Source organism: Elgaria multicarinata, chromosome 2 (genome assembly GCF_023053635.1).
Source record: "Elgaria multicarinata webbii isolate HBS135686 ecotype San Diego chromosome 2, rElgMul1.1.pri, whole genome shotgun sequence".
In the NCBI taxonomy this organism is placed as follows: domain Eukaryota; kingdom Metazoa; phylum Chordata; class Lepidosauria; order Squamata; family Anguidae; genus Elgaria; species Elgaria multicarinata.
Genome location: NC_086172.1, coordinates 172,564,402 through 172,582,776, shown reverse-complemented (window position 1 = coordinate 172,582,776; position 18,375 = coordinate 172,564,402). Strand labels below are relative to the sequence as shown.

The 18,375-nt window shown below is 41.4% G+C and overlaps 1 protein-coding gene across 1 annotated transcript in view; it reads right to left on the bottom strand.

The window, feature by feature from the left end:
• KCNH5 (potassium voltage-gated channel subfamily H member 5) overlaps positions 1 to 18,375 on the bottom strand; it is a 231,592-nt gene that overhangs the window by 47,400 nt on the left and 165,817 nt on the right. Inside the window, exon 9 of the mRNA XM_063118135.1 lies at positions 781 to 1,033. Within this exon, the coding sequence (XP_062974205.1) occupies positions 781 to 1,033 (253 nt within the window). The remainder of the gene's footprint in view (positions 1 to 780; positions 1,034 to 18,375) is intronic.

Genomic DNA, 18,375 nt, shown 5'->3' with positions numbered 1-18,375 from the left:
CTGGGGGAATTGCCTCTTCATCACAACAGTTAAAGCTGCAGGTCCCCTGCCCTCTTTTAAATCTGGCCACTCTACTATAGCTAGTGTAGCTTTAACTGTTGTGATGAAGAGGGAATTTCACCCTATTCAATTGACACCTGCTGAAATTCCCTATTTATTTATTTATTTATTTATTTATTTATTTATCACATTTCTATACCGCCCAATAGCCGGTTCTCTGGGCGGTTTTACAGTACTGTTAAAGATACAGGAGCCCTGTCCTCCTTTTCATATGGTCACTCTAGTATAAGACCACAAACGACACCCTAGCTTAGACAGCTTTAGAGAAGATTATGCAAAACCAGGCAAAACGGGGTGATCGATAGCTACTAGGTGTGGTAGCTACTTGTTATGTCCATATTCAAAGACTTCGTCACACAGCGCATAGCTAAAACTTCGGAATTCGCTCCCCGGCTGGGAGAAGGGGGAACACAAGCTGTATGCCGTCCTGAGATCTTATTGATATAGGGCAGGATATAAATGCTTTAAATAAATAAATAAATAAATAAATAAATAAGCAAGCTCCAGCAAAGAGTGGACCACTGATGGCCACTTGCCCAAGGCCTCTGCAAACGTGGACCTGGAAATAAGCTGAGCCAACCAAAAGGGAATTGCACTACCTTGTTGGAAGTACCACCTTCTCGGCATGACACTGTGATTAATACAGTTTGCAGTTCACAACCAATGCGATAAAAGAGTCTGCCCCATGGAGCCGGGAAGGATAAAAAGAAAGCGCCTTACCTAAAATAGCCACCACTTCATCATCCTGTATAACCTCTAGGGATCCTGAGACGACAAAGCAGAGGGCGTCCACACTTTCGCCGGCGTGGTAGATGAGGTCCCCCGGAGCGCAGTGGATGGTCTGGAACTCCACTGCGAGGGCCCGCAAGCAGCCGTCGCTAGCTAGCCGAAAGGCTGGGTGTTCGTTGAAAACCTTCCGGTTGAGGTGCACACAGATATCTGCCCTCATGTCCTTGGGACAAATTGAAAGGACCTGGGGAAAGAGGGAAAGGCTGACAGTGAGTGCAATATGAAGGGGCCTGAGAAAAGGACACACAATCACCCTGTTCAGATGACACTCTTTTTTTCTTTTTTTTTAATTTTTTTATTAGTTTCACATCTTAAAATACAACAACATAATACCGATTAAACACATAAATCAAAACATAAATTGCTTATAATTCCACTTTTATAATTATCATTTTTACATAATCACATAACATAACATAAGTGCTCCCCTCCACCCTTCGGGATCTATTCCTGCTTCCAAAATCTCATTGTTTCTTCTGGCGGTGGTTTTCCACCCCCCTTAGAGAATACATATTCTAGGAACTGTTTCCAAATTCCCTCAAATTCATTTACATTTGTTATACCTTTTCTTAACTTTATATTGCATGTCAATTTATCATTAATAGCTATATCCCATATTTCCTTATACCACTCTTCAATATGAGAGTCTCCCTGAACCTTCCAGTTCCTAGATATGATTAACCTTACTGCTGTCAACAAATTTGTTATCAATTCTTTAGTCTCTTTATTACACTTTAAATTACCATATAATGATAGTAATGCCACTGTAGGTGTCTCTTCAATCTCTATTCCAACCATTTTTTTTATCTCAATAAACACCATTTTCCACAATTTTTGCACAAATTCGCATTCCCACCACATATGCAAATACGTTCCTTTTCCCCCACATCCTCTCCAACAATTTGCTGAATTCAGCTTGTTTATTCTGTTTAATCTCACCGGGGTCAGATACCACCTCCATACAATTTTATAATAATTTTCTTTTATTCTCACAGACATATTTCTCAACACTCTTTGTCTCCATATTCCCTCCCAGCTCTGCTGCCTTATCTGCACCCTCAAATCGGTTTCCCAAACCATCTTCCCCATTTTTTCTATCTCTCCCTTTTCAACCAATATTCTATATATTTCACTTGTTAAACCTTTTATCCTTTTATTGTCTCCTTTCTCAATTTCTTTCTTTAAAATCAACTCTTCAAATTCCGTCATTTTACTACACTCTCCATTATCTCTTACCCATTTTTTCGTCCATTGCTCCAATTGCCGATAATTTAACCAAGTTAGGTTCTAAGCCATGGTGGTTAAGCTTTTTCAGCTAAACATTGGGCCTGTTCAGTCGACACTTCAGGCTCTGTGGTTAGCAAAGCCGTGGTTCCCTGGGGTTAGCACTAACCACAAGTTGTGCTGTCACATACAACACTTTAAACCACGGTTAGAGCCGCTAACCCTGGTGCAGACCGACCGACTGTGGTTAGTGAGTGACCAGGGTTGAGCAACACACATCGCACAAGACACCTTAAACCCTGCTGCTTAACCAAAAGCTTTAACTAGCAGGGTTTAAGGTGTCTTCTGAACAGGCCCAAAATGGCTTACCATGTCATGTCAACCATGACTCCGCATGTCTTGTGAATCATTGCTAACCATGGTGGCTACATAACCATGATTTAAACGTACTCACTAACCATTTGCTGCAAAAAAAGGGCTCGTGGCCTAAACATGGCTTAATGTGTCATCTGAACAGACCCAAGATCCGCATGTATATAGTGCTTTCCACCCTGGAGTGGGCTTCACAGACTTCATCTCAGCAATTCTTGCATGGATTTTTTAAGATTTACAGGGGGTTGGACTCAATGGCCTTATAGGCCCCTTCCAACTCTACTATTCTATGATTCTAAGATAGGCCAGTATTATTAACCCCATATTACAGATGGTAGACTGAGACCAGGAGGTTGACATTAACCTTCAGCAACCTGCTGGTGAATTCATAGCAGAGGATATATTTATGCCTGAGGCTTCTTGGCTCATTGCCGAAACGTTTTGCCAAGAGGCTAGTTCTCATTGTTGAAAATGCATTGATGTCATATCTATACCTCAAACATATATTGATTCTGGATTGCCATCACAGGACATCTAGTTTGATGAGAATGCTGAGAAAGGTGTTAAAGACGCCTAAAGTATAAGAAAACTAGAAAACATCCAAATTAGATCCAAACAGAGAGAGAGTGATGCTAGATCCACACTGTGGCTTTATTGCAGTATTGAAGTGCACTGATAACTCTTGGGGACATTATACATTCCATATACCACATTCATATTGTTAATTCCTGCTTTTTACTCCATATTATCCAAAATACCACAACAAACGTCGTTGTATGTCCTATGAGGTATAAGTGCACAAGAGAAATATAGTGTTACCATGATGGGATCGTAATGATTTGACTCAACGTGTAGATCTGGCCTGAGCCTCAAGATGCTGAAAAATAGCTTTGTTGTTTGAATATATTGGCATTTCAGGCCTTCCTTAGGGGAACTCTTTAAAAGCCTTCAGAGAACCCTGTCAGGACTGCGCCCCTTCCTAGAGTTAGAAGACCTAAAGACGGTTGTGCACGTGCTGGTAACTTCGAGGCTCGCTTCTGCAATGCGCTCTACATAGGGCTACCTTTGTGCCTAGTTCGGAAACTTCAACTAGTTCAAAATATGGCAGCCAGGTTGGTCAACGGTAGGGTGACCAACTGTCAGGATTTCCCCAGATTTGTCCTGGTTTTTGTTCTTTCCATAGTGTCAGGGGGGATTTTCTATAATTTTCAATAATGTCCTGGAATGACACACCTTCCCCTTTAAGGCTGCCATTAGTATGGCAGGAGGGAATGACATGCTTTCTTGAGGCACATCATTCCCCCACCCCGAGCTCCAATTGAGGTCTTAAAGGGGAAAGTGGGTCATTCGTGGACATTATAGAAAAGGCCCCAATTGGAGTGGATGGTGGTGGTGCAGAATGAAATCCTTTCCCCTCCTCCACTCCAATCGGGTTCTTTAAGGTGGCGGGGGAATAACGTACTTTCTGCAGGACTCAGAAAGCTGCTTCCCCACACACACACTAGGTGTCCTCTTTTTTGGTTTCCCAAATATGGTCACCCTAGTCAACGGTACACCTAGGGGTGACCACATTACACCAACTTTAAAATCATTACACTGGCTGCCAATACGTTTCCGGGCGAAGTATAAAGTGTTGGTTATTACCTTTAAAGCCCTACATGGTTTGGGTCCAGGTTACCTGCGGGATGGCCTTCTCCCATACAATCCGCTCCACACACTCGGGTCCTCTAGGAAGGGTTTACTCCAGTCAGCCACAACTAGGCTGGCAACTGTTACCCAGAGGACCTTTCCTTCTGCCGCCCCCAGACTGTGGAATGGCCTGCCGGAGGAGATTCATTAGCTTAAAGCCCTCTCTGAGTTTAAGACAGCCGTAAAGACTAGTCTCTTCCAGCAGGCCTACCCAGATGAATTTTAAACCTAAGAATTTTAAGATGCTGTGAGCGTTATTTTAATATCGTATGTTTTCATAAGCTCTTGTAACTCATTTTATGTATTACCGTATTTCTTAGATTCTAAGACGCCATCGATTGTAAGACGCACACTAATTTCAGTACCAACAACAGAAAAAAAGCTTTGATTCTAAGAAATAATAAACACACCCGCGATTCTAAGACGCACCCCGTTTTTAGAGATGTTTATAGGGGGAAAGAAGTGTGTCTTAGAATCAAAGAAATACGGTATATTGTATTTGGTGTTGTTCCCCACCTTGATCCAGAGCAGCCTTCCCCAACTTGGGGCACTCCAGATGTGTTGGGCTGCATCTCCCAGAATGCCCCAGCTGGGGCATTCTGGGAGTTGTAGTCCAACACATCTGGAGCACCCCAGGTTGAGGAAGGCTGTTCCAGAGGGAGAAGCGGGATAATTATCATCTTCATCATCATCATCATCATCACCATCATCATCATCTCATACATTTGAAGCAAGGAGTATTCCACCATTTTTAGTCAATGGTGTATAAATGCCCAAAGAGCAGAACTAGATATGGTCTTGGTGACTCCATGTCCTTAAATCTTTGTTAGGAATATGTGTCATTGCGGAATCCAGCCCTTTTTGTGCTTCAGTGACTCCCAGCAAGCACCCGAATCGGCTCACATTTGCAGGCCGCATCGTGGGGCTTTTCCTGAAATCTGGAAACATTTTCCCATTTTTTAAAAATTTACGTAAATAGAAAATTCTGCAAATTGCAGGGGCACAATATGTGCGATTTACAGCAATCATGGCTGCAATTTGCATCACTTGCACAATTTGCAGTCACAATTTGTGCAAATTACGGCCGCAATTTCTACAATTTGCGCACATTTCTATTTACGTAAATTTTTAAAAAATCCGGAAAAATCTGGGGAAATTGTTGGGTTATTGTGCCAGAACTTTTCTCTACCTGGAACTCTGTTTGTGCTCAGAAAACAAACATACATCACGCAGGTCTTACACAGCAGAGCTGGTTTATTTCCTTCAGGCTTCTGTGCAGTCCAATTCAGATCAGTTCAGATCAGCACACTGAGGCATACACAGAGAGCAGTGATCATAGAGCAGTGATCAGTAAGCAGTGATCTGTTCCATTTTACACAAGTGAGAAACTATATACAGATCTACACAATTCTTATCTACATTACATACAGCTGTGATGAGGCTAACTTAGAATCTTGGCAAGGTTCCCAGAACAGCCTCTATCTCAAGGTAATTGCCCACAGATAGACTTTCTCTGTTTAACTCTGAGATAGCCATACACACACAATTTTAATGACTAAGCAAGTATTTCTTTTCATATACTTAACAGTCCTCTTCTTGCGCATGTTGTTTAAATTGTGTTACAATCTGAGACCCAGCTTTAAAAGCATCTTTTTGTGTTTTATTATTGATATTGGTTTTGTGAATAAATCAGCTAACATCATTTCAGATGGACAATATTCAAGCTTAATCCAGCCCTTCTGAATTATATCTTTCACATGAGAATAACGAACATCCACATGTTTAGTTCTTGGTTTACACTTTTCAGATGTAGCCATACTAATACATGCCTGATTATCTTCAAATATGGTTACTGGTGTCTCAATTTCCAACCTTAGATCAGCAAATAATTGTTTATATTACTCAATCTCATTACAAGCCAGAGATAAACTGATATATTCTGCTTCTGCACTAGAGGTTGCTACACAATTTTGTTTTCTTGTATACCAATCAATCAAAGATTGATTGTAAAAGAATGCTGCTCTACTGGTAGACTTTCTATCAATTGCGTTAGCTCAGTCAGTATCTGCATAAACACAGAAATTTTCATCTTTGTGTGTAGATATTTCTAATTTGTGATTGATTGTACCTTTTAGATATCTTAATACACGTTTTATAGCTGTCCAATCAGTTACAGAAGGTTTTGTCATTTTTCTGCTTAAAAGATTTACAGCAAATGTAATATCTGGTCTACTTAGGTTTGCTAGATAAAGTAAACTTCCAATCACACTCTGATATTTCTGTATGTCTTCTATTTCAGTATTGTCTGTCTGATTTTGAAAATCAGTGACCATAGGAGTGGCAACAATTTTACAATTCTCTATGCTGTGTTCTTCTAGCAATTTTTTAATTTTGCCACTTTGTTCAATCAGAAATGACTTTGTGTTAGAATCTTTTGAAATTTGCATTCACAAATAACTTTTCATTGAACCAAGGTCTTTTAACTCAAAATGTCTTTGCAGCTGGTTTACAAATGTGTTTTTCTGTTCTTCTTCATTAAAAACTAGTAACAAATCATTTACATAAATCAGCAAATACACTACATTTGAACTATCGTGTTTTGTGTACAAACAATGATCAGCTTTGCTTTGTTTAAAACCCATTTTGATCAATACATTGTCTAGTTTCTTATTCTAACACCTTGCTGCTTGCCTCAAACCATATATGGATTTTTTCAATTTACAAACTAACCCTGGATTTTTAACAAAACCTTTTGGTTGAGTCATGTAAATTTCTTCAGTTAAATCTCTATATAAGAAAGCTGTTTTGATGTCAAAATGAAATACATTCAATTGTTTTTCTGCTGCAATTTTTAACAAAAGTTTTACACTTGAGTATTTTGTTGTAGGTGCATAAACTTCTTCAAAATCTATTAGATATTTTTGAGCAAATCTTCTTGCTACTAATCTTGCTCTGTAACGTTCTACTTGTCTTTTCTCATTTTGTTTTACTTTGAATACCCATTTACAGGTAATGGCTTTACGACCTTCAGGTAAAGGTATTAGCTCTTACGTTTCATTTTTTTCTATTGCTCTGATTTCCTCTGACATTGCTTCATGCCAGCCCTGAGCTTCTGTAGGTTCTATTTCTTGAATTTCCTCAAATGAAGTAGGTTCATAGGCTATTAGTAAAGCTCTATGAGAAACCTGTTTGCTTTGGTATTCATCTGAGTAACGAATTGGAGCTTTGCGTTCTCTTTCTGATCGTCTTGGCATAGTTATAGGCATAGTTTCTTCTTCTACAGTTTCTTCTCCCTCTCTCTCTTGCTGAGATTGTTCAGGAATTTCTTCTGTTTCTACAGCTTTCTGTTCTACAGGCAAACTTACATACTGTTTTGTTTCTTGCATTTGTTCATGAAAAACTACATCTCTGCTCACAATTACACTTTTGTGATATGGAGACCACAAACGATAGCCTTTTGTTTGTGTATCATATCCTAACAGTTTACATTCTAAACCTCTCTGAGCTAGTTTTCTTGGTCTGTTTTCTTTCTGAATATGAGCAAAACATTAATTTTTAAAAACTCTTATATGTGATACTCTAGGTTTTCTTTTGTAAAACATTTCATATGGAGTTTTTTCATGTACAGAGTGGTAAAGCCTGTTTAACAAATAATTTGAGGTGGACAAAACTTCTGCCTAGAACATCGTCGTACGATGAATCAAGACTTGACAAAATCACATAGACTTGGTGTATAGTTGTAAACTCCATCCCTCGTGCCCTGAGTTGATTGAAGATTTCTCTCATGCTTTTCAAATGGTTTGACATAGACTCCCCTGGTTTCAGCTTCATTCCATACAGCTTCCGGGTTAGAATTACTTTACTGCCCGCTGTTTCTCTTTGATATACAGCTTGTAGTGCATTCCAGCACTCTTTTGATGTATTCAAAAACTGAATGAAGGAAATTTGAGAGTCTTCCACAGCTAATGCAATAACTGCCATTGCTTTTGCATCGTCCTTAAACCATTTAGCATTCTGTGGATCTGCTCTATCTGGTGGATCCTCTGTGACTACATACCACAGTTCAGCCTGAATCAGATACATTTGCATTTTGTAAGACCATAATGCATAGTTAGAGTCATTCAGCTTTTCTAACAATTGATGCAAACCAGACATATTAGCTCCTGCCATTCCCTCTGCTTTAGGAATTTGTATCTCACCGTCCTCCTGCTCAGAGTCCTCCTCAGAGTCAGCCGACTGAGATTTTTCCTCACTTTGCAGCACTGGCTTTAGCTTGATGTCTTTCTTCATCAACAGTTTTCTGTTTTAGCAGACTCCTGGTTCTGGTACTGCACCGTTCCCACCAAGTTCTGGTTCTTCTGCCTGGGTTAGGCTGGCGTAGGCTTCCTGGACTGGACTGGGCCCATAACCTTTGTTGGGTTATTGTGCCAGAACTTTTCTCTACCTGGAACTCTGTTTGTGCTCAGAAAACAAACATACATCACGCAGGTCTTACACAGCAGAGCTGGTTTATTTCCTTCAGGCTTCTGTGCAGTCCAATTCAGATCAGTTCAGATCAGCACACTGAGGCATACACAGAGAGCAGTGATCATAGAGCAGTGATCAGTAAGCAGTGATCTGTTCCATTTTACACAAGTGAGAAACTATATACAGATCTACACAATTCTTATCTACATTACATACAGCTGTGATGAGGCTAACTTAGAATCTTGGCAAGGTTCCCAGAACAGCCTCTATCTCAAGGTAATTGCCCACAGATAGACTTTCTCTGTTTAACTCTGAGATAGCCATACACACACAATTTTAATGACTAAGCAAGTATTTCTTTTCATATACTTAACAGAAATGTACCAAAGTCCAGGGGGCCGAGCAGATGAAAGTTCGTTGAGATCTCACCCATGACATCGCTAATCTTTGTTTGCCATGATAACAGGAAAGGAAGACTGGATGGAGACTTACAGTTGGGGGACTGGCAAAAGGTGAAGTGGCTAACACAATGACACGGTCTTGTAGTAGCTCTTCAGCAAAAGCCCCATCCTCACAATTTAAACATTTCATAGTTTACCCTTTCTGGGATTCTCACAGCTTGATCCTACGCATGCTTCCTCTGAAGTACGTCCCACTGAGTTCAGTTGGACTGACTTCCAAGTAAGTATATTTGAGATTACATTGTAAAATATTACAAAAGAAGGATATAACCTGAAGCAACTCCTGCAATCCTTTTCATATTGCCATAAAGAGTTCTGGCATGTTGAGAGAGAGAAGGGTGGGGGGAGGAGGGAGAAATTCTGATGTGCTCAGATATCTAAGCAGTGTTATCACTTCAAACGGTGTTCCTTTTTGGAGGCACAATGGCGGCACTTTCATCATGTTCTCCAGCAGTTTGGGGAGGCGAGATCTCCCCTGCACAGCCAGCTAAATCCATCAGGAAGGATTCAGTAATTAGCTGAAGTTATGAGCCAAATGGTTCTATTCACACAGCCAACCTCAAGCCACCTCCAACTGAACATAAACAGAGAGGGACAACCCCGCTAAAGAACAGAGGAAGAAAAGCCCAGCCACGGGATCCGTGCTTGATTTTTTTTCATGTTGAAAATACATTTAGCTTCTCAGATTGGAGCAGAAGAGTTCAGTGAAAAGCAGTCTGTGCTTATACTTAGAAAGCCAAGGGCACTGAGCCTGAGGTCCTCATCTCCGGTGGCCAGTGGAGAGAGCAGTAGAGTTGGATTAGAGTGACCTGGGTTCAAGTCTCTGCTCTGCTAAGAAGCTCAGGGTGGATCTAGGGCAGGGACAGGCAAACTTGAGGGGGGGGATTTGGCAGTTTGAGAAACTGTCATGGGCACCACCACAAAATGGCTGGGAGGTGTGGCATGGGGCAAGTCACCTGCCCAAAAGGCTAAGTACAAGGCAGAGGCGGGGTCTCAGCCCAAGCTCACTGCTTCCATCTGCAACAGAAGCTTCATCTACAGCAATCCCAACTGATGCTAAGAAAACATGTTATTTATTTTATAGTGGGAAGGGTAGGGCGCTTGTCAGACAGCAGAAAATATGACCGTGGGCACATTGGTCTCCATAGGCACCACGCTGCCCACCTTTGATCTAGGAGATAGGTCTGTCAAACCTGTGCCAAAGACCTAGTAGTCACTGAAATGTTGGCTGCCTCGAGATATTTTACTGCCTGAAGCGAAGAACAAGACAGTGCCCCCCTCCCCTTCCATGCATGAAACCCAACTGGCCTGCCAGGTGAATCTCTCTTCAATACTGATGATGGTAATAGGGTGACAGTATGGGAAGGAGGACAGGGCTCCTGTATCTTTAACAATAGTGTAGAAAGGGGAATTTCCAGCTCTTCCTCCTTAGTGGAGACTGCCAGCAGGGGCACGACACATAGGACTAATCTACACCAAGCAGAATATTGTATGGTGACCATATGAAAAGGAGGACAGGGCTCCTGTATCTTTAACAGTTGCATAGAAAAGGGAATTTCAGCAGGTGTAATTTGTATATATGGAGAACCTGTTGAAATTTCCTCTTCATCACCACAGTTAAAGCTGCAGGTGCCCTGCTCTCTTTTAAATCTGGTCACTCTAGTATAGCTCCTACACTTTAACTATTTTGATTACGAGGGAATTTCAACAGGTTCTCCATATATACAAATGACACCTGCTGAAATTCCCTTTTCTATGCAACTGTTAAAGATATAGGAGCCCTGTCCTCCTTTTCATATGGTCACCCTAGAATATTGCACTATGAAAGTGGTATGTAGGGTGACCATATGAAAAGGAGCACAGGGCTCCTATATCTTTAACAGTTGTATTGAAAAGGGAATTTCAGCAGGTGTCATTCGTAGGCATGCAGCACCTGGTGAAATTCCCTCTTCATCACAACAGTTAAAGCTGCAGGAGCCCTGCCCTCTTTTGTATCTGGTCACTCTAGTATAGCTCAAGTATAGCTAGACTGACCAGCTACGTAAGAGGGCAGGGCTCCTGCAGCTTTAACTGTTGTGATGAAGAGGGAATTTCACCAGGTGCTGCATGCATACAAATGACACCAGCTGAAATTGCCCTTTCTTCTCAACTGTTAAAGATACAGGAGCCCTGTCCTCCTTTCCATAGGGTCAGCCCAGATGGTACAGCATCGTCCACTGCACCTGAAGGCAGCAGGCTAAGCTTTTTAGCATACACTTTTTCCCTCCAGCACCTTGCTGCCACCTCCCAAACTCTGCCGTCTGATGCAATGGCCTCATTCCCCAATGCTCCTTGTTTCATAAAGTAGGCCACACCACTGCATCAATTTCACAGGCAAGACTCTAGACAACCAAGACTTTTGTCGAGGGTATTCAGCTGGAGTGAGGAGAAGCGAGGAGGGGTGTGGTTGTGACATCATTCTGTTTTCCTTTCTATAACGTTCACACTTTTTCAAGAACAGAGTTCCATCTCAGTTTCCACATCAGTTTGTGAATGCATTTTCTTTTACGTCTGCTGGAAGACGCATATCTATTTATATTTATTTTATTCATTACATTTTTATACCGCCCAATAGCTCAGGCAGTAGGCATGTTTGTATGCAATTTCCCCTGACATATGTATTTTGGGAAGCAATTCCCAGGTGGATCTTGCCATGCCTACCGTGATCAGCGCCCACACTAGGGTCCATTCCTTGAATAAATAAATAAATGTGTAGCGCTTGGAGGAAAAAATGGGAACAATCCAGGATGAATATTGACACTGCTTTGCTTCAACTTCTATGTTGCTCTTGAGACTGAAAAAGAAAGCTTCAAATCCCCAAGGAGGTGTCTCTAATACTGTTTTCCTTTTCCTGCAGCATTTTCTAAACACAGCTAGGCATTTTAAGATAAGCTTCTAGAAGGGATGAAAAGAACTCTACAAGGAACAGGGATGATTTTTAAAAAGGGGAAAAAGATGGGCCAGAGAGCTGACAGAACCAAAACAAAGGCTTCTGTAGTTTAGGGCTCTGTACAACTGACAACCGTCCGCTAAAAGGATTTAATTGTGCCAAATATCCTTTTCTCTGTATGGTAAACCTTCTGGGTGGCTGAGCAACGCCCACGAAATCAGTGAAGGCCAGTTACCAAGAGAGGCCCCCAGCTACACAATTAACACAACACGACTCTTTTTTTTAAAAAGTGCTCGGCTAGGGATGCATGAGAAATTCATTTTGTTTTGTTTTTCACCACAATTTACCCCATTCGCAGCTCCCGGAAACTGAATGAAGAGCCGAACAGAATCTGCAGCCGAAGTCCATGCATTTCTGAGCTTGCTCTGTGGTTCTCAGAACGAACAAACAAAATTGGGCTCAAAAATGTGTGCGCTTGATGGTACTTGTGTCCATAAGTCCCAGCAAAAATGCTTCTGGTTTCATGTGTATATTTACTCAGTGAGGGGAATTGTGTACATTTCAAAAATGCACAAAACCTATAACAATATGTGAAATGGTGGAGAAAATAAAAAAGATCAAAGTCGATAAATCTCCAGGTCCGGACGGCCTCCCTGGCCTCTATTACAAAAAGTAAAATCTTTCTGGACTCAGATTCACTTATCAATGCAAAACAATTTAAAGATAAATATACAAAATGAAACCAGAAGCATTTTTGCTGGGACTTATGGACACAAGTACCATCAATGGAGGAACGGCTGCTCAAGGTTTTGGAGTTGGGGGCACTAAATCAGGCATGCCAGTTCTTTTGTTCTGACAGGCTCCTCATCATTCATTCAAGAGGCAGCTGGACAACCATCTGTCAGGGATGCTTTAAGGTGGATTCCTGTACTGAGCTGGGGGTTGGACTTGATGGCCTTATAGGACCCTTCCAACTCTACTATTCTACGATTCTATGATTCTATGATTCTATGATCTTTAACAGTCATATGGCAGGCAGGTACAACATCACTGTTTCAATAGCGGAAATAGCTGTGCCTAATGAAGATAGGTGAGATTTTTTTTTCCAGTTCATTTCTTATAGGAATTTACCTCGATCCAAAGGGAGAGGCAGGTAAGAAATAAATAAATATATTATTATTATTATTATTATTATTATTATTATTATTATTATTATTATTAAATATATTAAGATAGATAGATAGATAGATAGATAGATAGATAGATAGATAGAGATAGATAGAGATATAACCGACATGCCGACAGCTAGTGTAAAGATGGGCTCAAATTTCAATATAGATGGGATAGGAAAACCTTGAGATTTTTTTAAAAAATGAATGTGTGCAAAGGAGAAACTGACAGATTCATCAGTCCCTCTTGCCTTCTTCCGCAAATATACCTTAATCCACAAACTAGAAACAAAGGACAGGAAATTGCCTTATACTGTCAGACATCTTCATTTTCCTATCATAATCATCTTCATCATCATCATCATCTTCATCATCATCATCATCTCTCTTTTCTCTCTCATGGCGATTTTTCTAGATGAACATAACGGGCTTTGCCAGGTCATGCTGTCTTTTACTGATACAGGAATTTCCTGACTTTTGAACATGTTTTAAGTATGACTGCTTTTTGGATGTTGGTGTGGATGTATTTTGCTAGGTCCAGTTTCTGAAGGTTTTCTGTAAATAATAATAATAAATTTGATGTGATGCTGTTGATTGATGTGACTAACAGTATAATTGTAACCTTTTCCTGTTGCCATAGTTCTTTAATTTCCATAACCAGTGGTGTATATTTTCTCTTTTCCTCTTCCTTCCCTACAGCATTTTTGTCCTTAGGTATTGCTATGTCGATGAGGTAAGCGTGTTTCTCTTTTTTGTCTATAACTGTCATGTCTGGTCAGTTGCAGGGTATTGTTTTGTCCATATGAATTGTTCTGTACCAGTAAATTTTATTATCTGCCTTTCCCAAGATTGTTTTGGGTGAGTACTTATAGTATGGTGTAGGTTGTTTCATCAGGTTGAATTTGCTGGCCAGTTGTTCGTGAATTATTATTATTGTTGTGAGCTCTCCCACACTAGAGGCATTCAAGTGGCAGCTGGACAGCTATCTGTCAGGGATCATAGAATCATAGAATACCAGAGTTGGAAGGGGCCTACAAGGCCATCGAGTCCAAACCCCTGCTCAATGCAGGAATCCCCCTTAAAGCATCCCTGATAGATGGCTGTCCAGCTGCCCCTTGAATGCCTCTAGTGTGGGAGAGCCCACAACCTCCCTAGGTAACTGATTCCATTGCCGTACTGCTCTAACAGTCAGGAAGTTTTTCCTAATGTCCAGCTGGAATCTGGCTTCCTTTAACTTGAGCCCGTTATTCCGTGTCCTGCACTCTGGGAGGATCGAGAAGAGATCCTGGCCCTCCTCTGCGTGACAACCTTTTAAGTATTTGAAGAGTGCTATCATGTCCCCCCTCAATCTTCTCTTCTCCAGGCTAAACATGCCCAGTTCATTCAGTCTCTCTGAAGGTGGATTCCTGCATTGAGCAGGAGGTTGGACTCAATGGCCTTAGAGGCCCCTTCCAACGCTACTATTCTATGATTCTACGATGATGATGATCATCATCATCATCATTTTATATCCCACTAGTTTTTCCCTCTTCCATGGAACCCAGGTTCTTTTTATCCTGCATGTTTATTATTACATTATTGTTACATTTCTATCACACCTTTTTTCCCCCTCTTGCAAGGAACCCAAGGCAGCTGACCTGGTCTTCCTCCACTCCATTTTATCCTCACAACAGCCCTGTGAGGCAGGTAAGGCATAGAGCCTGGGATAGACCCAAAGTCACCCAGTGAGCTTATGAACATAAGAAGAGCCCTGCTGGATCATAGAATCATAGAATCATAGAATAGCAGAGTTGGAAGGGGCCTACAAGGCCTTCGAGTCCAACCCCCTGCTCAATGCAGGAATCCACCCTAAAGCATCCCTGACAGATGCTTGTCCAGCTGCCTCTTGAATGCCTCTAGTGTGGGAGAGCCCACAATCAGACCAGGCGTCCATCTAGTCCGTCACTCTGTTCACACAGTGGCCAACCAGCTGTTGACCAGGAACCCACAAGCAGGACACGGTGCAACAGCACCCTCCCGCCCATGTTCCCCAGCTTACTGCCTCTGATACTGGAGGGAGCACAACGCCATCACAACTAGTATCCATTGATAGCCTTCTCCTCCAGGAATTTATCCAACTTTTGACTCGGTCTGGCATTAGAGAAAGCCCTGATAATCAAAGCACTTTATTTAGTAAGCAGGAACAAAAAGTGCAGTCATTCATCTAACTTTCACAGAATAACTTTCTTTCTTTTTTCTTTTTAAACATTTGATTGGGTAATGAGAATAAAAGAGTAAATAATAATAAAAAAGTTACACACAGAAAGAGAGACCGTGCCAGGATACCCTAACTGTAAATGCCAGGATAATTTCTGTGGCTTGTTGAACAAGCTGCGAGCTTCCACCTGTCTTCCGCCCCCGGTCAGCAAGCAGGCCCTAATTAGTTTTCTACTCACAAAATGTGCGAAGTTACCACCGGCACCCGGAGAAAGAAAACATGTTTAACGGAACAGAAACAAGGTTCACCATTAAAAAAATGTTAACCCCTGCTGCAGTTGTACATTTAGGAATGGCTACAGATTAAAAGAAATGATTTAAAACGATCTCTTGGATTAAAAAGAAAAAGAAAGGAACAGCATAGCTGTTTTCACAAGGATACCGTTGTTTTTATGCTTCTTATGTTTTTAAATTTTGTATATTTCTTTTTAATGTTTACTGTTTTTAACTTTTGTAAACCACCCAGAGAGCTTCGGCTATGGGGCGGTATATAAACGCAATAAATAAATAAATAAATAAAGTTCACAAGCCGCTGGAGAACTTGAGGACAGATGGAATGCCAGGCTGCAGTGCTGAAGGCAACCAGTGTATAGTGGGTCTGTCTTAGACTGCAGGCCTCATCACACAGGGGGGAAATCGTGTTTCCTTACCATCACTTCTCTGCACCCGCTTCTGTCCCTCATTACCTCCACTTTCATCCCAGAGAAGAAAGAGGAAGTAAACAAAGACCACATGATCCATTCAGGGGCCATTTTTATCGCACTGCTTTCCCTGCACACAGTAGGAGATGGCGGCACATTCTGTTTTTTGGTGTGTGTGTTGTTGTTTTTAAAAAAAAGGATTAAAAGGTGTCTATTTTGCGACAGAAAAATGAGCAGAAGGAACGGGAGACACGCAGGAGGTGGACACCGTCGTCTAAAGGACACACGCACGTCCATAAGCAGGCAGTAATGAGCGTGTGATGAAACGCTCGTCTGATGACGCCTTGCACGGCAATGTGTTTCTATTACTATTTCATAATTTCTCAGCTGCCTTGACCTATAGATATATCGCAGAATGTGGGGATCAGCCCGCAGAAGTTCTCTGACTTCCATCTTGAAGCTCGCTCCAACTTGAGTCCATATCAGGTTGAAAGCTTTGGTTTTTCTTTGCAAGCTTTCTTTCTTCCGGTATAAGAGGCAGTAGGCCTACGCATGTACACCAGTTGCTGAAGAACGTGGGCAGGACGGGCCATTGAGTCCATCACTCTGTTCACACAGAGGGACCCACAACCAGGACACAATGCAACAGCACCCCTCCCCATGTTCCCCAGCAATTGCTCCACATAGCCTTACTGCTGCTGATATTGGAGGTAGCGCAGAGCCATCAGGACTAGTAGCCATTGATACTAGTGATTTGAAGTGATTTGAAGATCACTTCAAAGTGATCTTGATAGGCTGGAGTGCTGGGCTGGAAACAACAGGATGAAATTTAATAGGGATAAATGCCAAGTTCTACATTTAGGAAATAGAAACCAAATGCACAGTTACAAGATGGGGGATACTTTGCTCAGCAATACTACAAACGAGAAGGATCTTGGAATTGTTGTAGATCACAAGCTGAATATGAGCCAACAGTGCGATATGGCTGCAAGAAAGGCAAATGCTATTTGGGGCTGCATTAATAGAAGTATAGCTTCCAAATCACGTGAGGTACTGGTTCCTCTCTATTCAGCCCTGGTTAGGCCTCATCTAGAGTATTGCGTCCAGTTCTGGGCTCCACAATTCAAGAAGGATGCAGATAAGCTGGAGCGTGTTCAGAGGAGGGCAACCAGGATGATCAGGGGTCTGGAAACAAAGCCCTATGAAGAGAGACTGAAAGAACTGGGCATGTTTAGCCTGGAGAAGAGAAGATTGAGGGGAGACATGATAGCACTCTTCAAATACTTAAAAGGTTGTCACACAGAGGAGGGCCAGGATCTCTTCTCGATCCTCCCAGAGTGCAGAACACGGAATAACGGGCTCAAGATAAAGGAAGCCAGATTCCAGCTGGACATCAGGAAAAACTTCCTGACTGTTAGAGCAGTACGACAATGGAATCAGTTACCTAGGGAGGTTGTGGTCTCTCCCACACTAGAGGCCTTCAAGAGGCAGCTGGACAAGCATCTATCGGGGATGCTTTAGGGTGGATTCCTGCATTGAGCAGGGGGTTGGACTCGATGGCCTTGTAGGCCTCTTCCAACTCTGCTATTCTATGATTCTATGATTCTATGATACCCTTCTCCTCCAGGTTTTAAAACACCATTTAAAAAAAAATCAAATGGAGGAGACTTACCCATCCCTATCCAGATCAACTCCCATCAGTGCAAGCCACCATGGCCATTGGTCAGGAATGATGGGAGTTGTAGTCCAACAGCATATAAATGGTGCAATTATGTAGTGCTGTTGTTGGCAGGGACTGTCAAGAAATACTTTTGTAAGCTGCCGTGAGAGCCTTTTTTGGCTGAATGGTGGCATAAAAATGCTTAAATAAATAAATAAATAAATAAATAAATAAAATTAATGGATTCACCAGCTGAAGACCTGTTTATTTTCTCAGTATTTTAACACCTAATTTAACTTAAATTTAAACTTTGCTGTTTTAATTCCGTATTTTAATCTATATCAATTTTTGCTGTGTGGTTTTATCCTGGCTGTGCTTTTTATATTGTATTTTGAATTTGTGTTTTTAGACTGTTGGTTGTTTTATTATGCTTTTCATGGTTTTAATTTTTGTGGACCGCCCAGAGAGCTTCGGCTATTGGGTGGTATAGAAATGCAATAAATAAAATAAAATAAATATCTTATTGTTGTTTATTTATTTATTTATTTATTTATTTATTTCATTTTTATACCGCCCAATAGCCGAAGCTCTCTGGGCAGTTCACAAAAATTAAAATCATGAAGAGCATAAAAACAACCAACAATCTAAAAACACAAAT